The 11,718-nt window shown below is 34.6% G+C and overlaps 1 protein-coding gene across 1 annotated transcript in view; it reads right to left on the reverse strand.

The window, feature by feature from the left end:
- LOC131077354 (insulin-degrading enzyme-like 1, peroxisomal) overlaps window positions 1–7,761 on the reverse strand; it is a 266,966-nt gene extending 259,205 nt beyond the window's left edge. Inside the window, exon 1 of the mRNA XM_058014835.2 lies at window positions 7,453–7,761. Within this exon, the coding sequence (XP_057870818.2) occupies window positions 7,453–7,572 (120 nt within the window). The 5' untranslated portion in view covers window positions 7,573–7,761. The remainder of the gene's footprint in view (window positions 1–7,452) is intronic.
- Between the last annotated feature and the right edge of the window lie 3,957 nt (window positions 7,762–11,718).

Consider the following 11,718-nt stretch of genomic DNA (forward strand, 5'->3'; position numbering starts at 1 on the left):
TAACTAAAATCTTACGCGAATATCGCGAATTACAGATGAGATAATTTTTAAGGGAAAATTATAAACCCTGCGAACAATTTTTGAGGAAAAAATCGTGAAAACCCTCCCATGAATTTTTGTGGAAAAAATCAGAAAACCGACAGACAATTTTTCTGGAAAAAATCGTGAAAACCCTGGGACCTGTAAGACGAAGTTTGGCCTAAATCAATCTGATAAAGGTAACGATATTCAGATATCGTGAACATGCACTGTTTCCAGGTGTTGTGGCAGCTGTTGAACTTTTGACTGTGTTCCAACATGATGTTGGTCAAAGATGTCATCACAAAATTGGAGGTTGAACTAGGTCAACCTAGTGAAAGCATGAGGCAGAAGAATCTGATTCAAAAATCAAAATAGAAGCAGCTACACAAAAAATCTGAAACCCTGGAGGAGAATTTTGGCACAAATTCTAAGGCACGAATTTCAAGATTTGGAAGAAACCCAGAAATTAAATTTTCTGCAAACTCAAAACCTGAAATTTTTCCTGAAAATAATCAAAAAAAATAATAATTTGCAGAAAATAAAAAAATACCTCCAATTTTTTTGTAAAAAAACTAGAAAAATATTGATGATTTTTTTTCCAAAAAAACCGCAAAAAAAATAGGGGCAGAAACCCTAGGTCGGATGTACAACATAAACAGCACCCAAAAGACACCAAAATTCCCGACGTCCACAAAATTAGCAAAAATCACTGACTGTTTTTAAATTCCAAGGCAAATTCACTGGCACAAAATTCGAGGCACTTAGAAAGTTTTGAGACCAACCTAGAAAAGTTCTCCAAAAACTCACCAAGAATCTGAAATCAGAATGCAGATCCGACGGCTCACAAATCGAGGCACAAAAAACGATGCACCCAGAAAAATCTGACGACGACCTAGTTGAGGCCTCAAAAAACCCACCAAGAATCTGTAACCAGAATAAAATTGTGACTTAAACTGAAGGGTTAAAACCCTAGTCGAAAATTGCAGAAACCCTAGGAAAATTTTCAATCTGCAAAAAAACCTCCAGGTTGCAGGCTCGAAAATCTCCAGAACTCTAAAAAAACAAGAACTGCTGCCCAGCACAAAGAAATTGGTCCACAAACCAGAAATCCTCGAAACCCTCAAAAAGTCTTCAAAAAAGCAAAATCGTTTTTTAATTAAAAAACAATAAAAAAAATCTGGAAAATATTCCAGAAAGAAGGCCATGAATTTTTGTTAAAAAATTCACCAAACTTTAAAGAATCGCATCGACCCGCTCTGATACCATGAAAAATAAATTGAATGAATGATTCAATAATTGGACGATTACATTGAACGATATACACACGTATATATAGAGGTTACAAGACGATGTTCTATAATTAGAACATAACGTTAAAGTAAAAGATTAAAGAGCTAAACGCTAAATTAAGTGTGAAAGCTAAATTAAGCTTAAAAGCTAATTAACTAAAAAGAAAAAGCTAAATATTAAATAAAGCTTAAAAGCTAATTAACTAAAAAGCTAAATGGCCATTAAACAAGGAACTAAATATAGGTGACTAAAATATAATTAAATATTCTAATAGATATGAAGAAAGGAAGAACAAATGGAGCGTGTGAATCAAGACAGGATTAAGGGAAGAAGAAAAGAATAGAAAGTAAATAAGGAAGTGACTCTTTCAAAAGGGCAGAAATTATGAAGGGTAATACTCTTTCAAAGGGTGCTAATTGTGAAAGATTGTAACTCTTGCCAAAAGACAGAAATGATGAAGAGGTGTGACCTCTCCCTCACATTGGAAATATAAAGGGGAAGAAGGATCAAATGGAATGGAGGGAAGGAAGTGGAATTAAAGGAGATCTAGAGCAGATTCAGAGCAGGAGTACATGAAGGGATTTGAAATAAGATTTGAAAAGGAAAGAAGAAAATAAGATATGCAGATCTTAAATGGGATATATGCAGATTTGAAAAGCAGTAAAGACAGACATGAGAAGTGATAGATAGGTGAAGATTAAATAAGAAGTGAAAGAGCAGCAGTTGTTGCCAAATAGATGTATCTTTTCATAACCAAAGGGTGTGACCCTTTTTCTCCATGAAGGGTATAAAGTGAAGGAGACATCATTTGAAGAAGGGTGGAAGGAAGAAGAAGATCAATGGATCTATTCAAGGGAGCATCGAACTTCATAACTGATTTCGGAATAATAAAGAGAGGAAGCCAGCAGACTTGATAATAGTAAGGGCAAAATATAGGACAATCCCAAAAGGAGACATTAGATGTCCGAGTGTATGCCTTGTGTTTTCATGTGTATGCTCTGTGTTTGGTTCATACTTAATAAGTTTCCAGCACGTCTACTTCATATGTGTCTATGATTACTTTATGCTTAAAAATTATGAATAACACTCAGTACAATTAGTTCTAGTACAATTGATTTAAACATAATGTGTTTCCAGTATGTCTATTCCATGAAGAATCTATGATTACTGTAAACATATTCCTATTTTTGGTTGATACAAAATATGAGAATAACTAGAGTGAACCAAAAGATATAAATTCACTTTAGAAAAGAATATTGCATTTAAGGTCAATAGATGAGTGTCAGCCCAAGGTAGCAAATCAAGTGCAGTAAGTCCACAATGATCAAAAGAAATCACACGTTCTATGCTCTCATACGGATTCCTGGCATAAAAGATGCACAAAGACTTCTTTTACTACTTATTGATAATAAAACCATCAATCAATACAAATGATAATATTGAAACTGCTAATGTAGTTAAGATGGTGAGTTTGCCACAAGTATTCATGCAGGTAGAGTGACAGCAAAACAACTCTCTTAGACAATTAGGAGCCTTTTCATGTGTCAACTCTCTTAGACAATTGGGAGTCTTTTCATGTGTAAATAAGGGTAGCACAATTTGAAAATTGAAGGCATGAATGTCAATAAATTAGTAGTGTATCGCATGTATGCCTATCTAAGTGTACATAGAATGAAAGTTTAAGGAACAGATTTCAATCACAAAGAGATCAACAAACTGATTGAATTCACATTGAAGTATCAATGTACAATACTTCTAAGATGTTGAAGAAGGTTTCCTGCCAACTAGTCAGCCATGTTCCCATTACATGTAAAAATAATGTTGACTCTAAGAAAGCTCTCAATTTACATAGGGATCAAGACAGTATATAGATTTTTCCAACAGCCTCAATAAGGCTAGGGTCATCTGCCAACACTTCTAAGTGACACTTTGGCATAAATATGCTGTATTTCATTCATATCTTCATTAACCTAGTGGATAGTAATAGTTGACGTACAAGATTGATTCATCAATTGATTCATATTTGAATGAAAGTAATTCTTGGTTAAGTAAAACTCCGAATACACTATAACAACATGTATGATATCAAAAAGAGTAAGCGGAAATTATACTCTGAAAACTTAGGACTTGGAAACCTTCACTTACAATAAGAACATATGCAAAAGATCAAAATCTGATTTGGGATCATCATAGTAACAAAAGACTCAATGAAAACTAACTATGCTTAAGGACAAGCAAACTCAGGAAGGGCGGACTGTCATGCCCCCGATTTGACAAAGAACCTAAATAATAAATTGTCTTATGATAGTAAGACTTCACAATGTCTTCCCCTAATCTGACCCTACGATAATGCAAAGAATGATTAAACAAGGAGCAGTATTTATGAAGACACATATAATACATGGTGGAAGAGCAGGGATGAATATATCTCAAGAAATAGATAGAGTTTAGGAGTAGCAATTAATATACATGGTGGAAGAGCAGGGATGTTTGTTGGAAAGGACACAACATCCCATTAAGGAGATGTATATAGCCCACCGTCCTTTTAAGAAAGGCTGGAACAGAAAAGAAGATTACAGAATACTGAACACTGTAATAATCAGATCAGAATATAACTTGTGAATATTCCAATCCACTGTGGTAATATAGAAATTGTTGTTTAGTTTTATATATGAATTTATTGCACATATCTATTATATATTAATAAGCATTAAAATATGCATTTAACACTAGAATAGACTATTAAAGGGAAGGAAGGAAATCTGCAATTAAGGAAGAACAGCTATATAGGGCACCCTGCTACAATGGCAAATAGGAAGAGAACGGCTAAGGGCACCCTATTGCAATTTCCCTTCCAACTCCTAAATTGAGGGACTGTTGACGAACCCAAGATTCTCTAGCCATGGAAGAATGGAGGGGAATTGCATGAAAGAGAGAAAACAGTTGTCTAAAGGCACCCTACCATGCCTCCTTATTCCATATCTTATATGATTAAAATCCATATACAAATCAGACTCTAATTCAGAATCGGGATTCAAATTCAAGATCACATTATTACAAGAGATATTTTACTTGGTAAGATGTAACACTAACCCTAATTTGTTGCAACTGCGATTCTAGGGCGAATTAGGAAGGGGACATTACATTGGGTGGGTCTTGGACCTTCTGCTGAAGAAAACCTTTCTTGTTCAGGTCCTTAACTCATGAAGACTTTTTAGGTCCCAATCGGTTTGACAATAGGGGGCTTCTTAGGTTGTGTGCCACAATATTGGCTGATTTTCACATTACGCTTGAGGAATTTATGAAGAATATGGTTGTTCGACAATGCATTGAAGAGTTATATTCATTCAATAATGTTGGAAGGGGGTGTTTTCAGAGTTGGGGCTAGAGATGGCTCCCTTGGGTCCTTTTATCCTCACACCATTGAGGATGTTTCGGGTGGAAGATTTTAACACCCTCTATCGAAGTGTTAATATTTACCACAAAATTTTGATATTTCTCCAATATTTAATGTTTCTAATTTATAAGCATCTAATGGGGAAGATAATGAAGATGATGAGGAAGAAGAAGTAGATTGGAAAGAATAGGTACCAAGAAAGAAGAAAGAAAAAATAGCACAAGTTCTAGACAAGAAGTAAATGAACATGAGGCAAGGTAGCAACAAGAAGCATTTGGTAAAGTGGAAAGGATTGCAACAGGAGGATAACACCTAGATCTCAAGATAGTAATTGAAGAAACTTGATAAGAGTAAATGGCACCAGTTTAATTAGAACAACTTGCAGGAGTTGAGTATTTTCAACTAGAGGGGAGTGATGCAGAAGCATAGCTTTAAAAGGCCATAACTTTTGACTCAGGAAACCACTAAGCCCATTTTTTTCCAATTGAAGATCTCAAAGAGTTTGAGGTTGCCATAACCCACTTGCTCCAATTGTCGGTCATTTCAACATTTTGGGGGGCCTAATTTGATAATCTAAGGCCTCAAAAATGCATTTTAGTGGTGTATTTAAGTAATTTTTTTAATTTATACTTTAAGGCTTTGTATTGGAGCATGAACCTGTGTTGCAAGTCACTCTCGAGACTTATTTAGACATGTTGCAGATTTGGCAATTTCAATTACTCAAGGCAGCTTCTATTTTTACTAGTTTTTGTTGCAACTTAATTATGCTAGATAGTGGGAGAGAGACACATTTCTTTTGAAAGCAAGACTCTAGTGTATTTTGTTGTCCGTTTTTGAAGAATAAAAATATAAATTTTGGATCTTTTACTATTAAAAATATTATTGGATCGTTGCTGTATTTCTAGATACATCAACCCCCTTCCCTCTTTTAAAAGTTTGGTAATTTCTCTATTTAATAATTTAAGAGGGGGACTTATTTACCTAAGTTAGAGACCTTGGTGGTACTAACCTACTAGACCTGAGGTCAACCCTGACAACCTTCATAATTCAATGACTGGGAATTAATTAGTTTTAACATGTTCTTAGTTAGTTGATTTCCTTAACGAACTTGGACAGAATTTTGGTTCTGTGCAGATGGAAACCATGGAGGTCTTAATGTTAAGCCTAGGGTAGCAGCTTAACTAACGTTTTCGATTACACTACAGCAGGAAATGGATTAATCTAATTTATTGGTCTCCTTAAAGACATAGATCCGTGTGAGTGAAACCCATGTACACCTTGTGGAGTGGCAAATGGCCTGTATATCTTGCCGTTGTGCTATCAGCATATGCCAAAGTCAATTTGACTTAAACTTGTAATTAAACATAAAAATTAACTTTCAAAACATTGTATCTATGTTTAGACTTTACTTGAGTATTGCATGGGTATTACACAGAAAATCTCCAGCAAGGGAGAGCTTGTGAGTTACAAGTGGAAAAGGAAATTTGGCTTCCTTAGAAGCAAGGAATATTGTAAAGCTTCTGCAAATGGCCTGCTACAGAACTCCTTCAAATCATCCCCTGCAATCCTTTGCATTGCTTCCTTTCTAGCTTGCTAAGAAAACTGGAAGATGACCAACAACGGCTGATTTTGGGAATTTTTACCAATAGCAACATACTTTTCACCTACCAAACAATGAAGTTTGCACATGAAAATTCATTTGTGACCACTTGAAAACTCAGTATAACCTGGCAAAATTTCGTCCTGTAATCTTACACGATAATTTGTTCCAAAGTTTTGTTAATCGCAACATACTCTCGAGGTCATCTAAACTTTCCCATATCAGTCACATGGGCTAACTCATATTTTGGGACAGATTCTCTGCATTAGGTGACAAATTTGTCAGGGCTGAATTTTTCCAGCTCTATCAAGTTCTACATCGTGCTGACAAAATCAGGATCCCAGACATTTCTAGTCAATAGGTTTTCTCAAATGCCTAGATACTGGTTCAAAAAACTCTCTCCAATTTAACACACCAATGGCATTTCGTTCTTTTGATGCTTCAATTCTGATGCCTTTCAATTTCCGACCTCCTGATTCATTTTGGATTAAAAATGGACAATGGCAGCATGGAAGAAACCAAATAAATCCATATAGTTCAAAATAATTCTCATAAGATGGTGAAAAAGCTAGTTGAAAGGCTTAAAAGCCATCCAGTTCGGTCTAGAAAAGGCTAATTCAGAAATACAATGTAGGTAACCTACGCAGGCACCCTTTGATAAGGCAATTTCGCTTTTTTGAAGGATATTTATCGTTTGGGCATATGAAGGGAAATCTTACTCATAATGAGTTCCTGACCAAAAAAACGCAGCAAAGCATTATCATGACCCACAGACAAAAATATAATCCAAAGCAGTGCAGATTTTGGTCCCTTCAAACCCAAAGAGTTGAGGCTTTGACCAGCTTGTTTGAGAAGGCTTAAGTATCTTTTCTGTTTCCATCAAAAAGAATTTCCAACAGTATGCAGGTGGACCCTCTGTTTATTTTCAGCCAATTACCACACACGCACATAGTTGTACAGCTCCAATGATTTTTTTAAGGCAGTTAACCTGTTGACTATTGAAAATTGGGGAAAATTTGGTACCGCTGATTGCTCGGTTGGTAATTTTCTGAATATTTGTTCAGGCTATTGAATACTTTGTAAAGCTTTACAGTCTAAAACTAACCCTTCAAATTCTTTGCATGTGAAACAGAAAAGTAAATACCTTATCAGTGTCGGGGTCACTGATGAGGAGGACCTGCAGAGAGTTGGGAAGGAGCAAGCTCTTGTATTCCCTCTTGTCATTTCGTGGCTTCGCAATTGTAATGGATGGATTCTGCGCCATGATTCCTGATACCTTGAGCCTATTCTCGCCCTAACAACACGCTCAAATACGGTAATGTCGATCCCCTGCCGCCACAAGTCAAATAGGGAAAAAGCCTTCACGTATATGGGACGTTTATGGCTTCTTTCGTCCGGGCGAAGCTGACTATATAGAAAAGAGGCACATGTGAATTTTGATGCGAGGAGAAGAATGAATGAAAGGAAAAAAGTTTTTAATGACACGACTACACAGCGAGAAAAACATCTTTTATTTATCTTCGCATTTTTTTTTATGTCGGATTTTCTATTATGAATTCATAAGAGTATTTCAACATATAAGAAAGTATTTAATGACATGATTAAACGGCACATCCATGGGCTAGCAGTTTTTTAGTCTTATAATGAAAGTAAATTGAGAGAATTCAAAAACGTTTAATCATAAATTAGTTCAAAATTAGAAGTACAGTTTCGTATGATATCATGTTAAGTGAAACTGAAGCTGCCCCTATTGAAGCAGTTTTTATGGTGTCTCGTTAACTATTTAAAAAGAACCGAACAGATGGAAGAAGGTAGCGGGCCTAAGGTTGTCTTCAATGACATATTGTGCAAAAGAAAGAAGACTTGGATGTAACAAAATATCAAATGGATGAGTAAATGGAACATTTATTTGAATATGTGCCCCACAAATAACAAAGAGATAAAGGCCTTTGTTATGGATAAGTTCTACAAGAGAATTTGGGGTATCGGATTAGAAAGAAAAAAACAATACTATATCAATAAGTTCAATCCCGCGTGTGATCATCTTCAAAAAATTTACATAGGGCTAATATATCATGGAGAGCTAAAATTCTTATTGCTTAGCTTAAAAGTAACTCTCATCAACTTCGTTATGAGACCGGGCGTTAGAAAAGGCCAAAAGAGGCTTGGTCAAAAAGGGTTTGCACTTTTTGCACCTCCAGAAAAGTGGAAACTGAAAAGCATTTTATCTCAAAGTGTGATGCCTTCAAGGACAACGAAAATAAGTTTATTAATTTCTTAACTGCTAGCTCGTGGTATGAGTTATTCAACGAGGAGTATATTGAGAAGTTTGGAGCACTCATCATCAACTTTCTTAGGCAAAGAATTGATCTATATAGAAGTTGGCTTTGATTGGACAAGTTGTCTCATAGGCTATCCTTAGCCTCGTGGACATTAAAATCATCTTCTTCTTCTTCTTCTTCTTCTTCTATAGTTATATCTTTTTGCTTAAGTTCACTTAGTTGTGCTTCTAGTTGTTTAAGTTTTCTTAGTTGTGCATCTAGTTTAATTACAGTTAAGCTTTATTTAGCTCCTCATGCTTTCAATTTAGTTCTCCTAAATGTAGCTTAGGGTAACTTTGTGCTCTCTATCAAAGCACACCTTTATACATTGTAATTTAATCCTATAATCTTTTCTTTTGAGAAATATGGTGCATATTTTTCTTGCTACTCTTGTTTGTGGAAGGTGTTCTAATTTGTTGTTTGATCTTAAAGGCTTGTATTGTAAAATTCAACATGGTATCAAAGCTATCAAAATTCAACATGGTATCAGAACTCAATTTTTGCTTCAACATGGTATGAAAGCATAATCTTTGATTCAGCATGGTATCAAAGCATAGATTCAACAAACCCCTTCTAAAACTTTGAGGGTTTATTTTCTCATAAGCATTGCATAGTCACCAAATTTGTCTTCTTGTGTGGATTTGAAAGTAAGTAATTTTTATCAACTTTTGAAGCAAAATGAGCATAAAAAAAGAAAACTTCCAATTTTTGAAAAGTTTCTATTTTCATAAACTTTCTATTATTCTAGAAACTTTCTATTTTCTGGAAACTTTCTATTTTTCTGAAAACTTTTTATTTTTGGCAACTTTCTATTTTTTTGAAAACTTTTTATTTTTGGCAACTTTCTATTTTCAAAAAGTTTTTTTTTTTTGAAAAGTTTCTATTTTTGGAAACTTTCTATTCTTGAAAAGTTTCTATATTTGAAAAAACATTATTTTCAAATTGTTTCTGTTTTTAGAAACCCTTTCAAGCCTCCAAGCCCATTTTGACATGCAGTTGGTTTTTTGGTCATAACTTGCTCCTATGGCATTCATTTTTCAACTTCTACATATCGTTGGAAAGCTAGTTTAGAGGGCTATTTGAATCTACAAGTGGTTTTATCTAATTTTACTCTTAAGACTGCAGCAAGCCGTCAAAGTCAACTCATTTTTTTATGCTTTCGGAGCCATAATATGGGCAAATAGACTCCATGTTTTGACTTTCGCACATCTTTGAAAAGGTGGTTTAATGCTCTATCCAAATCTGCAACTATTTTTACTAGATTTTTTCCTAGGTAGTTTTTATTCAGTCTTTTATGCTTTTACTTTATGGCTAATTACTTGGTCATTTTGGCTCCTAAAAACTTTTTGTTCACATTAGATGGCTTCTCTCATGTTGTTCTACGTGTGCTTCTAACACTTCACCCTATTTGGGCATTTTGAGCATCTTTTTCATGCACATATTTGTTTGTAGATGCAGTGAGATAAAGTACCACTATTGTGTATGGTTTTGAAGATTTTCTACATTTTGTTGTGTCTTTTGTGTACATGCATTGTATTATAAAGTGCCATGGGAGGTTGCATAGTGCCTTTTGTTTTTCCATCACACAGTTGTCTAATGAGTGTCTCTCCACGAATAACATTGAATCCTAGAGATTCTTGTCCCAATCGTGTGTGCATTAGTTGCATACACTTTTTCAATTGCGAGTATTTTCTTGCACACATTAAACTCTCCTTCATGCACTATTTAGTGACACACGGTTTCAATGGATCTATCATTTCTCTCATTTGTCAGCATGTTGGGCGACTTTCTACTGTTGGTGCTAATGCTTCTTTGGTTTTGTTTTGGAGTGAGATACATATTTAGTATTTGTTCCTATGTATTATCTAGATGCAATAGTTGTATTTCGATGAGATGGAGCTTTTACAATATAAACACTCTTACATTCCAGCTTTGTGGAGGTGACTTATCATCAATTGATCAGTGTTCTTTGGAATATTAGATCCTATATTTTTTACTAGAAGTTTACTCTTGCATGGTTGAGTAGTGTCATTAGGGTCACTCGTGTAGATCTATGTGGCATTTGTATCTTCGATTGCTAGATGTTTTGCCTTTATTTACCATATGTTTGTTCAAGAGGGGCACTCATACAAATTTTTGTCTTCTTGATCCTGATCATCATCTTGGTTTCAAGGGAGGTGCTTCATTTAGCACTATAGTAATCTCTTTGTTTGATAGTTGTCTACAACTTCTTTATGTTTCAAGATGTTCTTCATGTTTCTAGTCTTTTGAAAAAAAAATAAAAAAATTAAGGCTTCTTAGTTCTTCATTCTCTTTTTCTCTCTTTTGGAGATGAGTTTTCTCCTATTGGTATTTTTTCCTTTTTTTCATTTGTGAGAGTTGCATGGCATGCATTGTTTTGTACATTGGTAACTCATCGAACCTTTATTGTCAAGACCCATTCTTGCATTCAAATTTTTTTTACTTCACCCTAAGTTTCACTTAAGGGGGAAGTTAGAGCATTTTAATATCTAGTTATGCTTTTTTTCTTGAGTTCACTTAAATGTGCTTCTAGTTGCTCAAGTTCTCTTAGTTTGCATCTAGTTTAACTAGAGTTGAGCTTTATTTAGCTCCTCATGCTTTCAATTTAGTTCTCCTAAATTTAGCTTAGGGAAACTTTCTACTCTCTATAAAAGCATACTTTTATACATTGTAATCTAATCCTAAATTTTTTGCTTTTAAGGAATGTAGCGTATTTTTCTTGTTACTCTCATTCGTGGAAGATGTTCTAGTTTGTTGTTTGATCTTACAGGCTTGTGTTGCAAAATTCAACATGGTATTAAAGTTATCAAACCTCTACATGGTATCAAAACTTAATCTTTGCTTCAACATGATATCAAAGCACAATCTTTGCTTTTGACAAAATTTTGATTCGGAAGCAAATTCAAGCTTCTTTAAATAACTGATGCATGTTGTCAACCTTCAAGTTGTTTTCATATTTTCATACTAAGAAAGAAGATAGTTAATGGAAAAGTTATTTTTTTCTCTTCTTTCAGTGTTAATTTTTTAATTTTCAATTTGAAAATGAGTTTTCTCATTTTTTTAACCAT

Source organism: Cryptomeria japonica, chromosome 4 (assembly GCF_030272615.1).
Source record: "Cryptomeria japonica chromosome 4, Sugi_1.0, whole genome shotgun sequence".
NCBI classification, from domain to species: Eukaryota; Viridiplantae; Streptophyta; class Pinopsida; order Cupressales; family Cupressaceae; genus Cryptomeria; species Cryptomeria japonica.